Genomic DNA, 26445 nt, shown 5'->3' on the forward strand with positions numbered 1-26445 from the left:
CCAGGCCATTTGTTAAGTCTCTGACTCTTTCTAAACTTGTCAGGAGAAGCTTGAGCAGATAAGTCTTCACTAGATCACACTGAGGCAGCCCAGTGCTGGTAAGTGTTACCCTAATGAAAATGGAGTTAAGGAAATGTCTATACTTCCTACACTGAAGCAAAGGAATGCATAACTGGCTTCTCTCGAGGTCATTTGTGTGTTATCATTTGCTGTTATTTATTTGTTTCATGTTGCTTATACACTTACATTTTAAAGTTCAAAGACTAAAACAAGTTGCCTGTCCCTGTGATGACTGTACTTATTTAGCCAAGTCTTGCATTCTTAAAAAAAAAATTTCCAAGGTAAGTACTGGCAAACAGTTTGGAACAGTTTGGCTTATCAACCAGCCACAAAGGTGAGTTCATGAGATGCCACTTATGTTCTTCCCCTTCTTTATTATCACAACAGCTAAATATTAAGTTCTGAGATTAATCAGTATGATTTAGAGAACTGGACTTAAGCATCTAGACTCCCTACAGAGGCAGTCTCAGAAGCACAAATATAAATTCTGTGGGTTGAGCAGAGAGGTTTTTGGAGTTAGCCAATATGAAATGCTAAATATGTGTATGTGTGTGTCCTGCTCTTCTCTAGACCTTGGCTGAATGAAAAGGACCATGCAGTAAGCACTGCTCAGATTATAGCAGCTGGTGTCCTCTTCTGAGGCTAGCCACTGGCCTGAGTAGGCCATATCTACCACTCTTCTTGAGATAATTTCTCTTGAGCAGCCAAAGATGACTAGGTTGATACACAGGCAAAGCAACCACAAAGCAATGCAGATATCCTAATGAGTACCTCCTGCATTATTAATCTTATGTGGTACGTTACAAATAATAAATATATAGTTGGGAAAGAGGTCCAGCTTTTAACAAATTTTATATGCATTTAAAGATATAGCTTAATGTGTATGGATGTCTGACAGAAGAACTGCAACAACTGAAAAAACCCTGGCAATAACCTGCTTTCTATACAAAGCATGCTATGCACTAGACAGTTGCTCTGGAAGGGCCTCTTCATTCATTCTTTCATCATATCTCATTTTTCCTCAGCATAATCCTTACACTGTTTCCTCACATTCATTTTCCAAAGGGGCAGTCGGTACTGAGCAAGAATTAAAATTCAAAGGGGGAAAACCACAATGTGTATCATCCACCCATTAACACTTGGGTGCATACTCAGCAATTTTCTTTTCTTTCCTTTCTGGTGACAACATAAAGTCTGAAAGTGGTGTTTTGGCAAACGTTGGCAACGTTATCCCTGCTAAATAAACCAGGGCCAAACACTTTTTCCTGATCCTGAGGCCAACTAGCACATAAGGATGAGCCTTTCTGGGCCCTTTCTCCATACTCTAATGCAGAATTACTGTTCTTTGTGTGTATTTTTCATTCAGTGTATCTGGAGTAACCTGGGGACTATTCGCAGGAGTGCAGCCCATTAGAGAGGTGCTCTTAGGAGTATAAAAATGGAAGAATGTGTTGTATGCATGTGGATGTGGGGAGAGAAATGTAAATGTAAATTGAAAGTAAATACAGTAGGCCACTATCCCTGAGAAAGACACAAGTATGATGGTGCTGTAGACAAATGCAGTAGTAATGAGATTTGGGGTGAAATATCTAAATGGATGAAACTCTTAAGAAAAATGACAGAAGAGAGAGTGGTAAGATTATTTCATTGACTTACTGATTTGACTTTCTGAGATTTTGCTGAAGTTTACACTCAGTAAAGAAGCTAGTATTGAAACCAGTGCCACTTTTCTTGGTGTTCTGGTTTCTAAAGATGCTCTGGAATTGAGTGCAGTTCAACAATTCAGTTGGGCTTTTTTTTAATAACTAAAACAACCACCACCAGAACAATCTTGTCTGGAGTATCAACACCTTTTATTTGGATCTGATGTACTGTCTTTTAGTAACAAAATGAAGGTAATATTAACATGTATTGTAAATTTAGCTGAATGTCATTTTTAATAACTAACATTTACAAGTGGGAAAACTAATCATCAAATGATAGTTTATTAATGACACTGACTTGATTTCAAAATAGATTTAATAAAACTTTTAAGATTAGATTGAATTGTCTTAAAGGAAAATTTTCTATGCTGGCTCATTGGCAAAATGGTACAGATACGTCTTTGGAGGGCCAAGGTTTAGCATGCATCTGGGTTCCCATTAACTGAAAACTGAGAGCTGTGGATGTATTCTGTCACTCCTGAAATAAGAAAAAACCCCCTCAAACAAAACCAGCAACCTGTACATTATATCTCTGATATCATTTCCATGAATTATTTAAATCAATGGATTACATTCATGTAAAATGAATTCTCAAATGAGGCTGTAGACTTCAGTGGGACAGCAATTTGATTCTCAGCATAGTTGTTACTGAGGAAGTGCTTCATTTTATTCTAGTTGCTATTTTGATCACATGTTTATGAAGCACTGGGTCATGGGAAAATTTGCGCTCCTTTCCCCCAAAAAGTTTAGCTTGTAAGGAGGGAAGCTGCATTTTACAATGTACTAAGTAAATTAAGTTTATGACAGTCATATGCTTTATTAGTGTTTCAGTGAAAAAAAATTGTTATTTAATTTTAGAAACTGAAAACATTCATTTTAAATATACAATGACATAAAATATGGTCACTCATCTTCAGTTTGCTCCATTAGTCTTACTGTATCGTATGTAGTAGCTCTCAAATCATTAGAAATAAAGAAAGACTAAAAATACTAGGCAAACTTAATGCTTGATTTTCACACGGACATAAATTAGGTGTAACTGTAATGAAATGAATGGTTTTTAAAGACAGAAAACTATCAAAATCAGGCCCTGAGTCCTTAATAGCCCTTACTGGCTTTTCATTTGTCAGCTGTTCTACCCAACATATTGCAGGAACAGCGAGGTACAACTTGTGGGTATGTCTGAGCCAGACTGCAAAACTTTAAAAAAAGGTGAGTAACTTGATTCTTCTACTGATGAAACCTATTTTATAACAATTCTCCTTTTTGGAGGCCTAGAAGGACTTATTTGCTGGAGGAAAGAATGGAAAAAAGAGAACAGGGAATGAAATTTGGCCATGTAAATTCCTTTCTTGAAACATCATGCCTGTAGTCAAATAATAACTGCCTAAACAGTACTTGAAGCTCAATTTCCTGTAAGATTTATCCTCAAACATTTTAGCTTAGATGTGCAAAATATTATTGTTTGATGAGTATAACAACTTGGAAGTATTTTAAAATTAACTCCTGGAGAATCAGCTCCTTCCTAGGTCTGGTACATATCCAGTTATGATTCACATTTTGTACAAACTTGTTTTCTCGTATGGTACATTTTAAAGTTACTTAGAAAAGAGTTCCTCAAAAATAAATAATTTAATGTGCTTCCTGAGGGGAAAAAGGGATAACAGCTGTAAACCCCTTTTTGTTGCAGAATATCTGAAATATGTGAAGATGTAATAAATCCACAAGATGATCAGAAAAGTATGCAAAAAAACATAGGAATAATAATAGGGTTATAAATAAAATGCAAATGTCAAATTGGAAAATGCATATATTGCCTTAGAAGCCAGCAACATTAGTGCTGAACTTCTCATTTTTCCATAACACCATAACATACGAACTACAACATGGAGTCAAACCAACGGTCCATCTAACCTACTGTTTTGTCTTCCTAACATTTTCCTATCCCAGAATAGACAGATGAGAACAGATTGAAGAGAATTTTTGCCAGAATTCCCCATGTTTCAGCAAGTATTCCTAAATTTCAGAAGACCTCCCTGTAATCTCAGGGTCTTACTTCCGAGTTTGCAGAGTGTCAGACATTTCTCCTGTTGTCCCTGTAGCACACATGGAAACTCAAGAAAGGAAGGTTTTGCATTAACCTAGAAACAGCTAGAAGAGCTATATATCCACAAACAACTTCGCAAATTCATTCATTCTCTCTGAAAATACATGTTGAAGCCTCTTGGTAGGACTGAGCAGCCAGAAAGACAACTTGTACTACTCAAGGCCAAGGAGTGTGGCAGGAAGGGGGAAAGTCACGGAGTGGCTCACTCAGGTTTCTCTCCACCATGTCCCCAAGGACATTAGTGTCCAAGCCTGCAGCTGCCTACATCATACAGAATGGACAGAAAACTGCAAATGCTGCTTCAGCGGGCGTCCACACACCCCTCACAGGCTTCTTTTGCTCCCAAAGGAAGTTGATTTGGCTCCAAAATAATTTGTACTTCTGCCACTAATTTGCTTCAATAAAAGATTATTTCAGTTTTGAAAAGGAAAAATCATCAGTATTCCCTAATAGGAAGGTAGACACAAGTCTGCTTAAAAGGTTTCTTAAATTATTCCAAATCAAATGGCAGCCCAACCAGGCCACTTTTCTGTATGTTGATCTTGGTAAGGCAGAAATCATATTGGCAAAGCTAAAGTGCACGACTTCTCAACCTGAGTGGCTATTGGGCAGCATCGTATCTGTCAGGGTGACACTGACGCTGTCAGGCTATTACAGACTGAGCTCCAGAATTATATGCTGTCTGAGGGACTATAAAGCAATGAAAAATTCTCATGGTTTATATACAGGGAAATCTGATGATCAGTATAAGGAAGATGATAAATGGCATTTTATCCTTGAGACACATGGAACTGAGAAAATTAGAGCAACAAAAGAAAACCTATACATTCTTTCAGAACACTGCATCATCATGTTTTAGATCGCTAATCTCAAATGCTAATCTGACCTAGCTACTCAGATAATTTCCTTCCTCACCTCCTCTAAATTTTCCCTATCTTTCAGACTCTCCCTGTTAAGAAGAAAGAAGTAGGAATTAAAAAGAATGAGAAATAAATGGAAAAGAAAGGCAATAATGTAATACCAGCAGTGGTTAGAGTCATCATCTGTATAGGTCAAAGGAGTCACTAAAAAATGTGAAGAATTATTATTCCAGTGAGTTAAATAAGATATTGAGATCAAGAAAGACCAGAATACAGGTGGAATTCTTTGCTGCATAATTATATATACATTTTAAACTGAGTGATAACTAATTATCAATGAATATATCACTGAAACTGAGAACTTAATGCTCAACACTCTCCCAGATAGTTATCAAAGACACAAGAAATGATGCTAACAGGAAGGGCTTGTGTACCTAAAAGCTTGTCTTTTTTTCCAGTCTAGTAAAAGATAGTGCCTTGCCTTATTAAATCTGCCTTGCTTAGGTTCTTAGGTCATCAAGACTATAACAAAACTATCACCACAACACTTACTTTTAAAACACAGATGTAATTTTAGCCCTCAGAATAAAAGTTTCACTACAAGGCAACGTAGTGAGAGCATGTATATTGACTCAGACTGTTGTGCCTTGACCCTGAGGAAAATAGTCCTGTATCTAAGGAAGCCAGCCTAACTTCATCATTGACTTAAACAGGACCAGTTTTAAGTAAGTTTTTTGTTTTGCAAGACTTCTTAGTCCCTAAAAGTTAATTGGAGTGAGGCATAGCATTAAAAATCTTGTTTGGTGTACTCTTTCATTTTCTTATTTTAGAAATCATAATAAAACTAAAACTCATAGCTTTGAAAAATCTGTGCCAAATGAAAAAGGGGATTTTCTAGAGTTATAGATAATTAAAATGCTCCAGTAAAATTCCATGATAACTGTGACAAGCTGGCATGCTGAAGCAACTAAGTGAAACTGCTGTGACCCACCACATTTTTTGAGGAGAGTTAAGTGTAAGAAAGAAACAGCTCTTCCTGAGTCTTCAACTCTCAGCTTATTGCTCCAGTGCCAGTAGGAGCACCAAAACTGATGCTGAGTCAAGTGATGATACAGATTGCATACCCTTGTAGCAATGTTGAATATTATAGGAATGAGAAATACAGCACTATTAAAAAAGAACTCTTCTGTTCCTCATTTTCTTCAAAATTATTCTTGAGAACTGGGTAGTTCTCTAAGGCGTAATCCTTTCCACCCCACTATCCCCTCACAAAAAAGAGAAAAATTTACAAAAAAGATTTCCTTGTACAAAGTTCCTCAGTCCCCTGAATTAGCTGATAGTAGCGTCTTTTCCTTTGTCTCACATACAGATTTCTGCTCTGCTACTGCATACGTGCTCAGTTACCACAGTGCTTGGGCTCAGAGAAATATCTCATTCATTTTGGAAAAAATACTTCTTATGAGAACACTTGCAAATGAAGACCTAAATTTGATCCCTCACTCCTCAGCCTGGAGTATCTTAAGAATGTATTTATAACAGCCTGTGAGCACAGAGACTGTAACAGGATTTACTTGGAACACCGCTTGAGGGAGGAGTGGTTCTTGTCTCTAGGCTAAGAATATCTCCAACACAAAGTTTGAGAAAGGGATAAGGATGGGAATACTTTCTAGAGAAATCATATACACTCTACTTAGAAAAGAGTAACAAGAATTGGACAGTAATGTGGTGGCTTGCACCAAACCGGTATTGTAACATTTCTATTTGCTTTCTGCTTATGTCCTTAATTGGTTCCTTCTGTACTGCTAGCAGCAGCCCTCCAGAGTACACAGTCCGATGACAGCCATGTTATGTTGATCCTGTGACAGATATTTACTGATTTGTCCTCAGGAATGATTCAGTTTCCAGATCTATCTTCCCAGGCATAGGCAAAAGACATGATACAAGAGGTTTTTATTTTATTCCTAACTTTGCCTTTGCACGCTTCAGGTAGCTATTTATTTCAGAAAAGAAACATTTACGCCCAAGTTGTAATAAGTTAGCAAAAAAAAAAAAAAAAAGGACTGAAGTTTAGAAAATGAAGCCAGTGTCATGGTAAGAAGGAATAGGTGGCTAGGGAAAAGGCTGGAGAAGCAACAAGCTAAGACATCACCTCTGAAACCTGAATGTTTTTAAAGGATGCGTTTGGAGAAGATAGTGACTGGATTTGAAGAAGCTGCTCATAGTAAAATAATGTCAAGCACTCAATACCTCAAATGCAACTTTGGAAGATTATAGTGCCTGCTGCAAGAAGTTTCTTGTAAGGAGTTTTCTGTGGGAAATGCTTGATTGAGTCAATCAAAATACGGGATAACTATTACACATTTTATAATTTTGCACATGACAGTCAGGATTTCATTCCAGTAGGTCATTTGATTCTCTGCAGGTGGCTCTGTTGGTTTCTGGAATAGTATACTGTGAATTACATGTTACACAAATGAAAGGCAGTTATAATTCTGGGTAACATTGTATTTGATTCTACAAACATCTTTAGGCCTAATGCAAAGATTCTTTGAATAATTTATCCAGCTAAGTGTCTGTGGTCCCAAACTCCTAATTTAAAAATGTTGATAAATGAAGTATCTCTTTAGCTAATAAATGAAGTATCTCTTTAGTTATCCTTTGTCAGCAACATTCATTTTAATGGAAAGTGAGTTTACAGGGTTACATGATTGAACTACTGAGCCAAGTCAGTGTTGGCAAATGATGGGCTAAATTATTGATGTTACACACTAATGAATTCTGATGAGAAATAAAATACAGACATTACATTTCAAGTGGTTCATAATTATTTTTGTACTTTAAAAGCAATTTTATTCTTTTACCAAATCATACTGGTTCTGTAAAACAAAAACATAGTTAGTGATTATAACTAAAATTATTGAGTTTGAGGCAAAAATGCTCCTGTAAGTTTTCTTATGCAAGTATAATGCTATTCACACTAGGATTCTTATTTCTTCTTATACTTCTGGGAGAGGGTAATTAAATTAAATGTCTAAATTTTTAAACCGCTGTCTTTAAATAAAATAATCTACTTTGCAACCATGGTTAAGAGTTCAGTAGTTGAGTTTATAATCTATGATATATCAGCATGTTTACTAGAGATGTTCTGAACTACCATAATTAATTCAGGTGACGACAAAAACAGAAGAGCTGCCAAAAAGGAGCTTTCAACATGTAAACAGTTCATCATTAAACCTGTGTTTTGATATATATTTAAAATGGGTAGAAGGAGGTTACTAAACTTCAGATAGCCCAAAGTGATGTTACAAGGTTGAATCATTAATTTAAAATGTCATTTCTCTGATTCTTTACTAACTGTAGTGGATAAAGAAATTTAATTTCTTAGTTTTTACTTATAAAACCAGAGCTAAGCATTTGCTCATTTGGCAACAGTATAACTTCATAAATCCTATCATTAATCTTGTCTTCCTAAAAATGGGCTTTATTTAACTTTTCTTAATTATACACTGACGGCTTCTGTCAATTGCTGGAAAAGCAAATCTATGAAGTGTCGTTTCCTTTTCTTTTTGACACATAACAACTGAATAACTGTCTTACTTGTTGGCTTATTGCTGTATTCTCTTGTCATTCAAAACTACCATTGGCTTCTTGAAGGAGTAATTACATGCAAAACTGTTCTGGTTTTACTTACAAAGGGAATCTTGTGATCCAAATGATCGACCTTTGAGGCCAAGGTCTCAAAAGAGACATTCATGAGCTACAGAATCATCATCATAAGCCTCAGTGTTACCTATAATTTGGCCTTAAACTTGAACACAGTAGCCAAATATGTACAGATATTTTAGCATGAAAGTCTCAGAAACACAGCATTTTATATTAAATGGAACTATTTAGAAGGTTGTTCTGTTGCTATACAGGTATCTATCAGTACAGCTGGTGGAAATGTAATGTACATTCAAACTATGTTTTCTTTTGTTTAGACAGTATTGCTTAAGAAAACTATGGCTTTTCTGCTATTCAGTACTATTGCTTCAATCAGGACAAACATGATTTAGAAAAATAACATTACAGATGAGAAATGGTTACGTTTCGCTGGAAGAAAAAACCCACAGACTTTTCACAGAACCATAATAAAATACTTTGAGACATTTTGATTGTGTATGTTCTTTCCCATATTGTCCCAGATGATAGTCATAACACACCTACTCAAACCAAGACAGCTAAGCTCTGCAAAAAGAATCAAGGTTTCCTATATGTTTTGCTAGGAGGAACTTGAACTAATTATTAATGGATTTTGAACCACTGGTGTTTAAACCATTTCAACTAATTTTTCTATAATAGGAAGGACTCCCCTAAACTGTAATCAGGGCTGAGAGCATTGCATATTATGAAAGTTGCCAAACATTTGCTTTTATAGGATCCATTTAATTTATTTATTTATTTATTTATTTTACAGTTTATCCAAAACTTAGACATTGGGCTCAAATGCTTGATTTCTTTGGTAAATTTCAAAAATGACAGAAATGGGTCATACACTACTACCAACAAAATTTCAGAGCCATGAGGCTCTGAAAACACAGTTTACCCATGCTCGGTAAATGTCAGCTTGAGCTCAGTAGCTCTGAAAACTACATTTTTACAAACTTGAGCCTTGCAATAGATAAGGCTTCTCCAGCAGTAGTATCTTAGGACTGCTGTGGTTTGGGTTGGGTCTAGGGGCCTTAGGGTAGAGGTTTCCTGACTGTGCTTCCATTTTGCCCAGTAGGTGCTGGAGGAGGAGGAAATTGCTTGATCTGAGTGTGACAGAACACGAGCCAAAATGGAGCAACAGTTAGATTTGGAGAAGGCTTATGAGGAGATAGAATTGGGCTGCAGAGAAGGAAAATTGTCAGTGTTCTGTCAGGTGAGGGTGGAGACTGGAACTGGCAGGTCTCAGAGACTGGGAGGTAGAAGAAGGTGACCATTGGTTAGAAAAAAAAAGATGGAGGCTGAGACCTGAGGAAGCAACAAGGGAACAGAGGTGGTGCCAAAGCCTAAGGCTGGAAAACGAGCTTGAAGGGAGAGCAGAAATGGCTGGGCCAGCAGCCTGGGAACAAGGCAGGTGCAGGAGAGAGGTTTGACATTCATCTGGGATGAGAGGCAGCACCAACACTGGGTTGGGAAATCAGAGACTATGAGCTGGAGAGAATTCAATTAGATAAAAAGGCTGAGCAATAAATTACTGAATAAGAGATAGACGACAGCCTACCACAGTTGCTATTTACTCCATTATTTAAAGTGGCAGATAAGTGTATTGGCACTAATTCTGCTGATGATCAAGGTATATATATATAACTATTTATATTCTTGGAAATGTTAGAGTTTAAAAAAGATCTTGAAAGAAAATTATTAAGATTTCAAAAGAGAAAAGGTGCTCAATTTAGAAATGTTAGGATTGCTGTTATTTCTGTAAACTTAATTCAGCCTATTCTGTGTAAACATTTAAACACAGATTTTAGTTATTTAACTAAAAAAGTAAAAGTTATGCTACTTCAAGAAATAGAAATCCAGTAGCCTTCAGATTCTGGAAAAGGCATCAAGCATGACAACTTTTAATGTTTTTTGAAAACTTTTCAATTCATAATACAGTGTTTCAGCACATTTTTATTCCATGAAGTTTTAAACTCTGAATCTCTCTGTGAGGGAGTACAGAGAATAATCTGAGGCTTAAAGATTGCTGTAGCAGTGACATGACTCAGTGGATCAATTTTTAAGAAGCTGGAAGTCATGCAGTTTCTCTCTTCTTGTCTTTTAAGACCTACTGGTTTGAGTAGCCCTGCTGACAATAAAAGCAGCAGAGATAATAAGCTTGCCAGTTCCTCAGATTTGACTGGAGTTTTGAGTGTTTGGCCCACAAATGTAAGTTATCAGTTACAGGTGGAAAGAAGATAAATTCATAGACTGAATTGCTGGATTCTATTTCTCTTTATTAGGAGAATAATTTTTGCTCAATGAGAAATGAAGTTTGTCTAGTAATCTCATCAACTGTTAAAGTCAGGTATCAAGTTACCTGTAGTAAACTTTTAATTCTGTAAACTTGTGCTTCATTATTAACCCCCCCCATCTATACATGTCTATTAGTCAGCATATTTTAAATTAAGACATGTCTGTTTGTGTATGTTAGAAAGTGTAAGAAAGTGGGCAATTAGGGATATTCTGGTAATATATGAGGATGGATTCCAGCAAGTGGTGGTGAATACTGAAGAGATGTAACTCTTAGGAATGCTTCTTTTAAAAGAAATTTAAAAATAAATCTCCTAGATTAGATGTCATCCTTCCATTTTCTCTTAGGTCAAAATTTTTAGTACTCAAAATACTGATACATATTTCTACACAAAAATTGTATATTGAAAACATACACCTGCAAAAAAACTAAATAATTCATCACCACAACAATCCTGGCCAGGTTAATCTTAAAAATATGAGACTAATTTGTTTGTTTGCAGAGACCATCTTCTAGGCTTCATCACTGACAGGCAACTAGCAGAATTGTTTGTCTTTATTCTCCTACTATGCACTAGAGCTTTTAGGTGGCAGCCACATTTCTGAATGATTTGATCCATATCACATTTACTTCCTATAGTGAAACTTTGAAGTGAAGCCATAGAAGAATTAAGACAGTTAAGGCCACTATAGGTGTTCCTATGCATGCTAGGAAATGTTTGTAGTTATACTAGCCTTTCAGCATGAGGCTTTGAAAAATAAAGAATTTATGTGAAGCGTAAGAAACTTGGTGCATTAAGACAGAAGTGGCATAAAAAACTAAATGCAACTGAGTTGTGCCAAGTTATATGTACATTTCACTTCAAAAATGGTAAAAGAAATTATGTCAGAATTAAGATATCAGAGTTTTGCCATGTGATAAGCAAAATTACAGACCATGAGAATGAGGCAAAGAAATCAAGCAGGTTCTAATTTCTTCTATGAATTGGGCTTATTTTGAGATTACTTTCCACTCTCTCAGTAGAAAGGTCCCTCTCATCATGCCGCAACAAAATAAATGGTCATGAACATTTTGTGTGTCTATTCCATGGCAGCTGTATTTGCCACTACACCTATGTCATAAGTAAATTCGAAGATTTTGGTGAATGCTTGTCAGGGTCATCAACTCAATCTAGAAAAATCTAGACAAAAATAATCACTTTAAGGATTGAAATAAAATGTGAGATCATATTTTGAAGAATTCCAGATGTTATTATCCAAAATTCATAAGCATTTGAGATGAAAGCCATATATTTTTAGAAACTACATAGTGGATGCTGATGTCCATGTTCCTTTAGAACCCGATTAACCAAGTAACAAATTTTTCAACTCAGAAGCATTACTCCCATGAAGACAAACAAAAATAGCTAGTCTCAGTCCTCCTTTAACTGTACAAAATAAATATTTTATAAATGAATAATAAAACCGGAAAAAAATAAGTTCAGCATTTTAAATGGTTCCTATGAATAAATGTAACTAAATAGAAAAGCTTAGAACCAATTAAAAGGTGTGTAGCCATGTCCCCTTAAGAGGAGTTATCTGTCATCCAACCCCATATGTCTCCAAGACAAGGCAGAAACAGCAAGACTGTTAAAGTGAAATCAGCAGGCAAAAAAGACACAACTGAGTGTAATCAGCATAAATGGTGATAACTCAACCCATAACAGAGAAAAATAAAAGAGAAGGCGTACAGATTTTGAAGAGCATCAGCCCTGAGGGACACCATAACACACCTGTGTTAATAAGTTAGAGAACAAAAGATGTACTTAAATTGACTACCATCTGACAGCTAAGAAGCAAGTTAAGAATGGGTGGTTTTCAGAAAGCAAAAGGGCAAACCCTGCTTGTAATACGCAGCATTATAGTTGGTCCTGGCCTTAGTGGAACTGCACTGGCTCTTTCCTGTAAGGAGGTAGAACGGGGTGCCATGAAAACCACAGATTTTGCACAGTCAGTAAACATTTCATCTGGTAAGATGCAGTATCCACTGAGATGCCTGCAGTAGATTCAGCAAAGTTTCAAAGTCTTAGGAAAGAACAGTCCTTCCTCTGGTGACCTCTGCAAAAATTGCTCAAATAAAGACAATACAACATAGATCAAAACTCTTTTCCAGTGTAAACTGGTGTAGTTCAGTACAGCTTTGCCAAAAAGTTTTTAAAGATTTCAAGATAATCAAGCAACTTGAATAAAACTGCGGAAAATGTATAAATAATCACAGCATTCTGGAGTCAAAGCGACAGTCTGTGGGTTGATGCTTCATTCCTTTGTGCCTTATGTAGCACTTTCCACCTAATGAAAATGGGTAAAACTGCTACCATCTAAGAAGTTTCCAAACTCTAAATTCTGATGATCTATTTTTATATCACTTTGCACTGCTGTGAATGGCTATCAAAGGTGAAGATCTATTAAAAATTAAGCCAATAATCTTGTATTTATTAAAAAGGTACCTTTGTCATGCCACCATCAGAAAAAGTATGTATGAAATGCTTTAAAGTTACAATGAGGGTAGCAATGATGTTATCTTTTTTGTTAGCACTTTGGCCCCCAAAATAATTCTGGCATAACTATAGTCAAGATAAATCATCTAAAAGGATGGACTGAATTGAAGACTGTCAGGATTAAAGCACAGCCACAGTCCCAAATAAAGCTACACCTGCCATCATATATCATTTTTGCAATTAGATAGCTAATTGAACTTACTTAAGAGCCAAAATATTGAAACTCCAAAACATTATTGGGAAAACAAAAGTCATCAACATAACAAATACCTTGCCTGTACACTTTTGGGAGAAAAGGTTTTAAATTTTTATCAGTTTTTTCTAAATTAAAGAGATTGTGTTTACTATTTTCTGCTGGATTAAAAATGTATTTAGTAATTGTAGAAGGATTTTTGAACACTGAAATCCTCCAGCAAACTATAGAATATGGACTGCACTGACTGTGGTGGTGAAATTTCCCCCCCATTGCTCTGTCACATTTCTTCAAACCCCAACCAGAAGAGATCTCCATGCAGCTTTTATTTGAAGAAAAGCTGTGACTGACTTCAGCAACAGTCTTTGCTCCTCTCCTACTACATAGGATGTCCTTTGACTATTAAGATAATTAAGTTTATGTGAAGAGTCAGTGTAATCTACAATGGAGCTCATAGAACTTTCTTTGACTACCACAATAAAAACAAAGACTCTTTTCAGAGCCATTAAGCATGTATGTAAACTGCCCAGAATGAAAAAAGAGCAGAGCAGTGCTCATGCACTTCTAATGCACTTCTAGTGCACTTCATGCACTGCAATTCTAATCTCTCAAATTCTGCCACTGGTTGCAATCAGATTGCATTAAAGGGATTTTTAAAACTTAAAACAGGTTAGAAGAAAGGTAGAGCATAAGAAGATGAAACAGTCTTGCCCAAGAAGCAGTCCTGCACTTTGCTCTCCAAAAAATGAAATAGATTAAGAGCCAAAATTGAAAGTATAGATCATTTCAGTCATTGATCTCTGCTCTAGCAGTTGATTTGATTGCCAACGTATTTATTCTTTGCTATTACGATGGAAGAATCTCTTATCCCTTTTTTTAACATCACAATTGAAATGCTCGATTTTAAAATTTCATTTTCTGCCAGAAGTATATTCACAAAACATACAGACACTAAGTAATCCGTTGATCATTCCTATTTCCAATGCAAATATTAAATGTTGAAAAAGCAAAATGTCTACAAGGATCATGATAAAAAACAGGGTATACTTAAAAGTTTGATTGAAATAAAAGGAGCTTAATATAAATTAAAATGGCATTTTGTTTTTTAAAAAAATCTATTAATGTCCCCACAAACAATGTAGACTAATGACCCTTAGCAAAAAAATGGGTAAAGCTAGTATTTACTAGGGGTTGACTGCCATAATTCTGCCTTCATGGTTCACACTTATATTGTTGGTGCTTTGGATAATTTTCATGTATCTGGATAATATTAACATGTCTTCAGCCACATAACCAGGGTGAGAGCTCAGTAAGCATATGCACATTTCTGCTATGACCTGAAGAATGTTTTTTGGTCTTCTTCCTCAGAACAGAGACCCCAAAGGAGGTGCATCCAGAAGGCAGCATGTTCTGGTTACGATCCCCTGGTAAAGTGCACTGCTGCTGGATAGGGCCAGGCAGACCAAAAACATGTGCAGCCGGTGCCAAGGCCAGACAGAGCACTGAGGTGGCAAACGAGGGACTCTTTGCCTTTGCTACCTTATGCATAATCATGGCAAAGCAGAGATTCTGGCCCTAGGACATTTAAGATGGTGATGGCATGAGGCAGCCTCTTATGGCCAGGCTGCTGCTTCTGGGGGCAGCAGCACCCCCAAAGGGGACATGTCCATTAGCCGCACGCTCCAGGGGACACACTGCCTGCCTTGCACTAAGCCTGAGCACCCCCGTTCAGCTTAGTGCAATTACCAAAGCCAGTCAGCTCAGCGCAAGGGCACACTCAGCCTAAGGGCGTGTGTTAGCGGTGTGACAGGGAGGGAAGCCTAGAGTTAAGAGCAAGCTCAGATCCCTGCTTAACTAGCAGGGTGGATGACCAATCGCAAATGTCTCGCATTGGTACCGAGGTTGGTGCTGATAGAAATTAGGACTGGTAATGCATATAGTTCTTTCTGAAATTAATTTGAGAGACCAGACACCAAAGGAGCTTGCCATCATGGTAAAGCTCTCCTTTTAATTTAAAACTTTTAGGGAAATTTAATTGCAAGCGTCTATTTTTTTCAAATTATGATTAACAAAAGCACTTTGCTATTAGGTGGGATCCCTCCTAAGGTTTTGCTTTTTTTGGTGTTTGTTAAAGGTGATGACTAACTCCAGCACTACCTGCTACTGGAGACATCCTCCTCACTAATGGCTTTGGCAATGTCACCTTCTTATTACAGGCACAGTTCTCCCTTCTCAACCACAGAGTCTTACAGGCACTATGGTCTGTCTGCACCATTGGAAGTGATTGGAAGGCAAGTCTAGACTTATAAAAATAGGCTTAATAGTGTAGACCAGTAATGATGAAACACTGGTCAAATCTGTCTTCCAGTCTGAGGCATCTCTTTATTTTCACATTGTAATTCTCCCAAAACACTGCTGCTGTGTATAACTGGAGAGTGTTGCTAGTTAAGAAGTACCTGGTGAAAAGGCCAAAACCCCCTCCATTATCTACTTTTGAGTCTCTCTTTGGATCTCACCCAGGTCATGGCTTCTGTGAAATATTAGAAAACACTTAGGCAGCCAAGGTACTGTATCTACTGCCTTTTCTAATTCACTCGTCCTCTGTGATTCACCTGCTCCTGTTTGCTCTAGTCAAGGTAGCTGCTGGGACACAAGCCCTCATGAGCGGGAATCACCCTTTCTCATCCTCACACTTTAATGCGAGATGGACACTAGGAACAACAGACTCCGGGTATTTGTTTTTGGGAGAAAGGGAAGGGAGAGTAATGGCTGTCGGATTTTATTTTGCCACTATGCTGAATGTCATCAGTAAAAGAACTTAATTGACAGAAGGGTAGATTGATCTGACGATAACACAGATAAACAAAGACACCGGTCCATATATAAATAAAACACTGCCAAGACTTCTAAAATATAAAGATATCATGTTGCTGAAGGGAAATACTCTTCTATACAACTTGGTAATTGCTCTTAGCTGAATTAGTTTCCATTTTAATTTTATATATTTTCCTTGTTCACTATTTTAATTGTAAGTTATTATCAGTCAAACTGCATAAAAACATAGCAAGAATATTAGAATACCAGAAAAGGATCATAATATCAGAAAAGGATGTCATGGATAATGAAAGCAGATAGGGGAACAGAATGTTTTCCAGACTTTGAACAAAATGTTGTCTTTGGTAGGTCTGAGCTACTTGGATCTGAACACCCCGAAATGTTGCTGGGACTTACATCTAGAAGCTTAGTTTAGGCCCATTTCTAGCTAGTTGAGTTATACAGGGTGAAAAGATTTACAGACAGAGCTTCTCAGCATGAACAGCATGCATGGAAGAATGTATGCTAAGGTGAAGGATTTCTGCAAAACTCTTTCTTTGTAACGTGGACTAGCTATTGACATAAGAGTTCAATTGTATATGAGGTTCACAGTACAGCTATTAAAATGTTGTGTAAAATTAGATTAATGTAAAGATTCATGTGTGAGGAAACCAGCTGCCACCTGTGGCTTCCATGTCACTGCTATTATTATTCATGAGATTTAGGCTGCACATCGATCACCTCTGTTCTTCACTGACTATTGGAGTATTTGAACACAGGAGAGAACAGAAATCATCCCAGCTATCCCCCGGCAAAAATAAAAAAGGAGCTTTTCCATATTTTCAAATTCTAAATAAGAAGTTTGAATGAAAAAAAGTGTAGCTCCCGGCTTACCTGTTTTCAATGGCACACAGTTCAGTGCAATATTCAACAAATATAACACTCCCCAAAATCCATAAAATTAAGAGTATTAAAAATCATTAATAAAGTATCAAATATGATTATATTTTCATTTTAATTATTTTTCTTGACTTTCTGATTTTAATATGACTAGGATTTTCTAAATCTTTTCTAGAAGTAGAACATATATAGAAATTTTGAATTTTATAATAAAAATCCTCTTAATGAGATACTGAAACCAGATCATGACGCTGATGCAGTTTAATGGAATTCTACAACTTATTCAAATTAGCTTGTACTTTAATGCACCAGATATTAACTGTGAAGTGTAATTACATAATATTAAAATGTAATAAAATTGTTTCCGCAATCATACAACAAAGTCTGACTGTTAAAAAGTAGAAAACAAGGTTTATAAGAATATGCTGTACTAAAGCTGCATCAGCAACATAACTTCTTTTGCAAGGAGTAAGTCTGGAGAAATTTTTCACTGAAGTCTTTTAAAAACCCTTCACAAATGCCATCTGGTTATGGCCATTAACTATGGGAAGAGATTGAAAGGAGTGGCTTTACAGAAATATGAATAAGATACCACAGCACAAGACAAAAAGAACATTCAAACTATAGTATATAGTAGTTATTTTCCCTAGTAAATATATATATCCAGGGAACAGGTCGTAAAAAGAAAAACTATACATAGCTGGAAATAATTTTTAAATCTCATAACCCCCCAATGTTGCTTTTTTACAAAAAAGGGAAAGTCATCATATAACTGAGTTAGGAAGGTGTAACACTTCTAAAAAACAGTCTCCTGCTAAATAAATTAAATAAATTAAATACAAAACCAGTGAAAATGACAATATTGTTTCCCATGGAAATAATATTTGCACAAAACAGGACACAGTAACATTTTCTAAAACAATGGAGCCGCAATACTAATGCCGCTTTATGTTTCAAATATTTATATCCAATGTATTTATAATAATCTTTTCAAAGGTTTGTGAGAAATAAATCTTATCTCCCCCTTTTTTTCAAACTACGCATGGTATATGTGCTAACTTACTGAATTCATCCTTCATGCAATTCCAGTTTATTAAAGAGGTTAAAAATTTATAAAACTCTGATGGGATATGGTTTTAATGCTTCATCACACTACCCATCATTTGCTTTTCAATCTAGATCAGAATGATCTTTCCGACTTCCCTGCAATCACCTACCTGCACAGCTAATATTTTCTGAGCATTCTCCTGAGAGGCTGCCTGGATCCTCGCCAGCCCAGCCTGGATGGAGAGGCCGCGCCGGCTCCACCGCGCCACCAGCGCCCCGCGCAGCCTCCTCTGCAGCGCCCGCAGCTGGGACGGCAACCGCAACGCCAACACCAACGCCAACGCCAACGGCAACGGCAACGGGAACAGGAACGGGAACAAGGCGGGGGGGGTGTTGGGGCAGGGGGGAGAGGCAAGGGGAGGGAGGGGGGAGGGAAAAAAAAGGGAGAAAAAAATTAAATTCCCAAGTCAGAGTAGGAGAGGAAATTAATGGCAGCGTTCAAGAAGAATGATGGAGGGAAATATAGAAAGCAGTCAATAGCCCATTCTGCGCTGTACGGACCTGACAGGAATTTCACAGTCTCTTGGTTTTTCAGCCCACTCATGCGCATTCATCAGAAACCAGTCACATCTGGCTGCCAGGATGGGGGGTTAATTTTCTCTAAATGCCTCAGCAGTTTTGTTCTAGCTGAGGCAAACTCTGTGACTGCAAAGCTGATGAGTAAAATATTTCTACTTCACCCAGTTTAACTCAAAACCGATAGCCTCAGGACATATTGAACCTTTCTTAAAAAAATAATCTTTTGAAGCTTTTTGAATGGCACATCAGGTCAGGCCAAAGTTTAAAATGCAAGTTTAAGACTTTGATGGACACGAGGGCTTTTTTTTCCCCTGTGTAAAGCTTATCATAGCTTGGCAATGTGTGCTTTAGTGCATGACAAAACTAAAGAGAATTAACTTAGCCATCAACTGCTCAGGGAGAACAATAACAGGAAAGAAATTTCCAGATAGAAGTTCCTATTAATCTACCCAGCTATAACCACATGACATGAAAGCATCTAACAGCACTAAATTGCACTGAATGCGGTGGCTGAGAGTGACACTACTTAAAAAAAGGATTTTATATAGACGTATAGAAAAGATAACACTCATCCTGGGAACCGCATTCAGTGCAAAGAATCCTAACTGAGATTATTCAAAGTGGGAATGCTTACCTGATAGGCTTTTGCTGTTTGCTAACAGTAATTATTGTTACAATCTACAGCTGAGACTGCTATCAGTTTTTCCCTAATCTGCATGTATTTGGAACTTGTAAACAGGGTGAGGCAGGTCTCAGTCTAGAAGAAAAATGTTTTCATGAGATCTGAAAATCTACCAACACAGAATGTTTTTGAAAATGACTGTGGGTTTTGGTAAATTCTGCAAACGTTGCTGCATACTCTAGACTAGTTGCAATTTGGAAAACGGAAATTTAAACCAACTACATTATTGCTTAGTGGGAATACATGGTTTTTTGTTTCATCAAGTTAATTATTTCAATAAATTCCATAGCTATTGTTAGCATGAGGCCTTCAAGAGTATGCCTGTCAACCAGATTAACACAATGGATTGTACCATTCCTTTGGAAATACTACATTTCGTTAAGGTCAATGCCACAGGTCAATAATTGGATCAGTTATAAAGAAGCTTTTATGTGATAAGATATGACTGCTCTTTAGGAGCAAGCACAGTGTACCAGGTGAAAAATACACTTTTTCAAAAGAATGTAGATTATAGTAATATCAAGTGAGCTATTACAGCCTAGAGAGTAATTAATGCACATTTTCAAAATTAATGGCCTGATTTTCAGAGATACTGAGTTTCCACAAGTCCCATTAGATCCTATGGAAGCTGTGAGTACTCTGCATCTTTGTAAATGAGGCTGTAAAATATTAAAACAGATCTTTGTACATAATTTTTTTGAGTCCTGCCAGTGTATATTAAAAATAACATGAGGGAACGTAGATGAACTCAATGGGAAAATGTAGAAATATCAATCTGAATCACAGCCAAAACCTGAAACCGTATATGAATATGTTTTCCAATTTGAAGAACATTTTCTAAGTACCACTGCTTCTTTCCCCCTATTTTAAGAATTTTTTTTCTCTCTTTCTGCAATTCTGCTGTTAATCCAAATATTTCCAAATCTCATGTTGTATGATACCATTCTGGAGTCTGAAAAAGAATGTAGGTAAGAGAGGAGCAAACCAAACACCTTATGACATTTTCATAAAACATTCTGCTTCAGCCCTAGAAAAACAAAATAAGTACAAAACTATTGTTGGATTCTCAAAATTCTGATTTTTGTAAAAAGGTGAAATAATTGCAAGATATGTTGTCATGATGAGGAAAATGGTGGTTGGGAGAGCATGTGAAAGGATTTGTCCATGAATGGTAAAAGGGATCAGTTTTAGTTCAACGGCTGTCCAGTTCAACGGCTATCCAATTTTTTGTCTTGAGAGAATCAAAAGACATTCAAAAGTTTTGAGGCTTGGCTATTTGAAAATTGCTGTATTTATTGAGACACTGACAGTTTATAATGGCTGGTGTCCAATACGACCTTCACTAATGTTTCTCATTTCAAAATTACAAGTCTGTGATAGCTGTTACTATTGTAAATACCCCTGCATCTAATGCATCTCATATTTCGAATACATTTTATTGTGCCTAGCATAATGGACCCTAAACCCAATATTTATTAATTTTACAATATTAATTGCAACATAAATAACATTTATGCACACAGTCAGAAATACATGTCTGTGAGAAAGTAAAAACTTGATCAAATAATGTTGCCTGCAAACTTAGAATAAACTGATGGACTCACTAGCCTGGGAGAGGCCATGCAACCTCCTGAGTCAACTGCAGACCCCTTGTTGAGGCAAAAATTTAAAATGGAAAAATCCCAAGTAACCTAGCTAAAGAGCACTTCTAGCCCCAAAGCAGCCTGTAGATTTCACAGGTTTTGCTGTGATTTCCCTATCCCTACAGGCACCAATACTGTTCCCTTAGATCCTCTTCTCGGTCGTATAACAGACATATAGTTATTAGCTTTTCCTTACCTTTTACATTTTTATCACATGTAGAGACTTAAGAAGGTGTGGCATGTGTGAGTTGCATACATGATGTTATTGTTAACTCCTTCATTTTTCATTGCTTTTTTTCACTATTTGAGTAAAAAGCTGTTTCCTAAGTATTCTCAACACATCAAGCCAAATGCTGGCAGAGAAGGCAACAGCATCTCCAGTGGCCAAGGTGTAGGAATATGTACAGTAGCCAAATATTTGTATGGGATGCACTTTGTTTTTGATGTTTACTTTGCTGTGGGAGCAGGACTGAAGGAAAAAGGACAGAAAAAGACAAGCAAGCTCTATATCTTGGGGATTCAAAAGGAAAGGAAGCACCATGATCCTTGTTTCTGCCATTCTTGCACCTGTCATGGCTGCAGCTGATACAGGTCTGCTGTTTGTCCCCACAAAAACCCCTTCCATTAAAGGGACTGTAGGGCTTTCTGCAGCATCCAAACAAAATTCATCCTGCAAGAAGGAGCAATAGCTTTCAAAGAGGTGTGGGGATTTTTTTTTGCTGGGAGGGGACAATTTTTGCAGCAAGTGACTTCTCCCAGTCCTCATCCTACAAACAAGGAGATGGTGAGCCGATGGCTTTGCTGGAGAGGCACCTTTGTGAGCTGCTGGGGAGAACGAATGACGCTGTCAAGGAGTTGCCCTTGCCATTCTTCTGCTTTGGGGCTTCACTGTCATTCTCCTTTACTTGTGTTGTGGCTCCCCTCTGTGCTTCACAGCAGAGGGGAGCATATGGCTCTATATTTGTTTAATTCCTTGTTTATATATGATACTAGTATCATCAATAATATCAGCATAAATATGGGAAAAGGAGGTGTGAACTAGCTGCCATTGCTATCTTACTAGAAAGGAACCTTATGATTCAGGGTACTTTACTCTGTTCTCACCTTTACGTTTTTTGTTATGATAAATCAAGATACTTCATTAAATTCATGCCTGATTTGCAGTATTATGATTAAAATTAAGCTAATATTTTAATCTGTAATTTCTTTTGAAGGTTCAAACTGGGATAAAAAGCATATGACAATATTTGAAGCTGAGGCCTATCCAAGCCTAATTCATTATTCCTGTGGTATTGTTTCTAGGCCCTCATTAATTAATGCTATCACAGTATTTGGATTCTCTATACAGTAAAAAAAAGGTAAATTGAAAGAAAATCCCACACAGAGAGAAGGAACTGTATCTTATTTAGGCCAGAAAGCTTTTAACTTTTGTTGCCTGGCAGTTCACAGGAACGCAAAATTTTCACCTGCTTATCTTTTATTATACAGTCTAGCTGCATAGGACTAGACCAATGCAGATTGCAGACATATTTGACAATGGACCCAAAACTAGGGGTGTTTGCTTAATTAAACATCAAATGGCATGTGGCACCGTTAAGAATTCAAAGCGAACAGCACATGGAACTCAGTCATGATGCTTTTCCTCAGTCAATAACATACTACTTGGACTGCTTCAATTACCAGTTCTGGCCAGTGACTACATGCTAGCATTATATTGGGTTATGATTACAAACCTAATTCTCCTCTGTGCTGTTTTTAATTAGTAAGATTCAGCCAATCTGAATATAACTGTTCCTGTTTTACACCTGAGAATGCAAAGAGAGAATCAGACCCTCTATGAATAAAATTTCATTTTATTTTCCAAAACTACAATTATTCATAATACAAATGTATTCTGCATTTAGAATACATACTTACACCTAAAGTGTCTGATACAGTACAACTGCAATGTTCTGGGTCACATAAAAGATAGTAGATATTATTATAGGCAGAACTAGTATGCTGCTTTTCTCAAAAGAAGATTCTCTTTAAATTTTGCCAAACTTTAAACATTTGATCTAAAAATGTGCATGGCAGGTGTTTGCCTCAGGCTGAATTTGTTTGGATAGCCCAAGCAGTTTGCTTTTTTTTGTGAAGTATTCTGGGCAAAATACATTATTCTGCTCCTGTTACAAAATTATACTGATATTTCCTTTACTAGATGCAGTATGCAAAGGGGACTCACATTTCAAAGGGGACAGCATTTTTGTATGTGGTATGACTTTCATAAAAATAATCTGGTGAAAACTGTAAGTCTTTGGAAAAGTATTGACTGCAGACAGTCACTAGCAAACTTTTCCATTTTTATCAACTGAAATTTTTAAAAATATTGTCCTCTGAAGCATTCTTGAGCCTCTCACTGGTCCTAGAGTTGATCTGATTGTTTATCTTGCTCAGGAAGTAAGAATGCTTTTCTCTATATACATAAACCATCTTCACAAAGCAATTTGTCATACATTAGATCAGGAATACAGCACTGAAACTTGATTTTCTCTATAATGTCTGTTATTTTGGTCCAGGATGAGATTCATCACTGACAACAATGTGCGTATCTGTGTATCAGTGTAAATATCCCAGAGAAAAAAAAATCTTTGTGAAAATTGGAAGGTATATTTGGATCAAACTGTGAAGTTTGTGTTAAGGATGCCAACTTGTGATTAAGAAATCCAACTGTTGATCAAAACTGGTGTAATTCTAGCCATCATAGTCTAATACAGGCTTTACATAGCTATGCTAGGATACAGTAACGTCAGACAAGGAGATTCAAACCTAGACCATAAAAATGGAATATTAATTGCCAGTGCAGTAATATTTTACCAGAAAAAAACTGATTTTGTAAGTTTTCCTTCAAGTACCAACTGAAATTTCCTTTTCCTTTCCTGAAGTTTCCTTCAGAAACAGCCTGAAAAGTAGGAAGCAAACTCAGCCACACAGCTCAAGGAATGGAATTTTCTCTGAGACTTAGAGACATAGCTACTCTGAAGAAAGGGTGATTCCAGGTTGAAAACAATCCAGAAATACCAACTGAGACATTTAAAAGAACTAGCAGCTGAAGATGATGTTGCAGCTACAGTAGGTAGATAGAGCTACTTACTAAGTGATTAAAATCATTTGTGGATATTAAAATGAAGAAGAAATGGACTAAGCAGCAGCAAGAATGGAAAAATATAGGTAGCTGAGGCAGATGAGAGAAACAGATGGGCAGAGCATTTCCAAGAAGTCTCACTAGACTCAGCCCACCATCAATACCATATTTTGATGAAGTATTATGAACCTAAACCATTTAACATTAACAATAACCAAATGAGATGTCAGCAATACACACAGCAATCCAGAAGCTAAAGTATGTCAAGGCAGACAGCAATAATCATATCACAGAGAATTAAAGCACTAGATCCCACCACTTAAACAAAACTCATAGAATTATTCAGAGAAAAAAGATCTCTCCTGTCCCTCCTGCAAGAGAAATCATTTGCAATGTAATATCATACAGGATGTAAGATGAAGTTGGGCAGAAATCTTAGTAAACAATAGGCTGGATTCAGCTCAGGGGAACATGAATGAGCTAGAGATAGTCATAGTAAGTACCATCATAAAATAATACATCAACAATTTTCAAAAACACTTGGAAAGCTTACGTACACCTGCAATCATATCCTGAACATGAATCAGGTTCACACTGTGAAGAAGGCAGAGGATAATGGAAGACAAAGTACGCTCTAAAATCAAGGCTCCTGAATGTAACACTGCAGAAATGTATTATATTCATGGGCTTACCACACGGTACCCCTGGCACATTAACCAAATCATTTAAACTCAGCTTTCCAGAGATAACTGGGAATTTTGTGCTCTCTCTTTTTTGGGGGGCATCCAATTTAAGTCTTTAATTTCTAGAGCTAATTAGCAATGACAGATTCAACTGAAGACAGTGGGCAGACTTGAAATCATAGTGTGCCATGAAGAAAGGTATATTTCTGACATTACTGTGCCCAGAGCTAGATCTGCAAAAGGCTTTAGGGATCTGATTGCTGTGTTAGGCAGCTAAAACCATAGTTATTCTATGGTGTTGACAGGAAACTAAGATTATTCCACTGAATTCTTTTATTAAAACATTTTGCATTCAGTGAATATAACTCTTTTCAACACTACTCTTGACTGACACCGATATAACTGGTGCCTGACCTTCCAGCACCTGACCTTCTGGATTCAACATAACATTATTTTGTAATTCTGCAGTAGTCCCTCTTGAGACATCAGTTTATTACAAAATGTAGCAAACCAAAATTAAACTAACAGAAGAAATGTTAACTACTAGTCACTGCTATCAGTAGTAACCTACTGTGATTTTCAGACCTAAGCAAATTACCGTTACATGTTGAACAGACTAATATGTCACTTCTAAATCTACACTTTCTCTATTTTCAAGTGATGTTAATCTTATATCAGAGGATCCAATGTGTGTGTCATATTAATTCAACAGTGCACTGTGAATGCTAAATTCTATGTAAATGACATAAGCCTTATCAGTTCCATTCATTGTTACAACTCAAACAACGGCAATTACAACAACTCTACAGATTTTAGCGCTGTAAGAATGGCAGATTTATTAGCAAAATCCAGTTAATATTTATCTTTTTATACTATTCAACTACCAAGTTACACCTGTACAATATACAAAGCTCCTAGGTAATGAGATATTTCTTTATTGTCAAATCTGCTCCACAGACTGCTGGTAAAGATTACATAGCTCATTTAAATAAAGCTCTTTTGTCAACAGACTGGATATACTTTAAAAATGAGTAAAAGCCTCATGAAAAAAACAAATCTCAGCTGATGCGCAAGTGTACATGAAAAGATGCACTTGTTTTTTGACCTTATTCCAGTTGTTAATGCTTTGGTAAGCAGATTAGCAACATCAAATTTTAAAAAAGGAAAACTGTATTTCAAGATCCACTGAAAAATAAATGAAGAAAAGCCTGAAAAATCAGAGTACAATCTTCTACTAAAAATATCTGTGAATGCAGACAAAACATTGGTTAATGGAGGAAGAAAAAAAATGAAAGATCGTTATGATTTTTAACTGCTGTCAGGAAAATAATAAGGAAAAGAGACAATAGAGTAAGATCAGGGTATCTTTCTGGTTATTGTGGCTACTTACTGTAATACCAATATGAAAATGAAAAGTGTGCTTTCTGTATTAGGTTCCTGAAAATGTAGCCTAAAGTTTGATACTGAGTAGATATAGAATATGTGTGATGTTATTCTTTCCTCAAAGATTTTTATACTTGCCAATTTCTAC

At 36.6% G+C, this 26445-nt stretch overlaps 1 protein-coding gene across 2 annotated transcripts in view; it reads right to left on the reverse strand.

Annotated features, from left to right (window-relative positions):
* Nucleotides 1–26445, reverse strand: part of CCDC178 (coiled-coil domain containing 178) — a 197127-nt gene that overhangs the window by 1735 nt on the left and 168947 nt on the right. For both annotated transcript variants that reach the window (XM_052788564.1, XM_052788563.1), the window contains one exon: nt 18374–18508. In XM_052788564.1, coding sequence (XP_052644524.1) covers nt 18374–18508 — 135 coding nt within the window. The remainder of the gene's footprint in view (nt 1–18373; nt 18509–26445) is intronic.

The sequence above is a fragment of the Harpia harpyja genome, chromosome 5, assembly GCF_026419915.1.
Source record: "Harpia harpyja isolate bHarHar1 chromosome 5, bHarHar1 primary haplotype, whole genome shotgun sequence".
NCBI lineage: Eukaryota > Metazoa > Chordata > Aves > Accipitriformes > Accipitridae > Harpia > Harpia harpyja.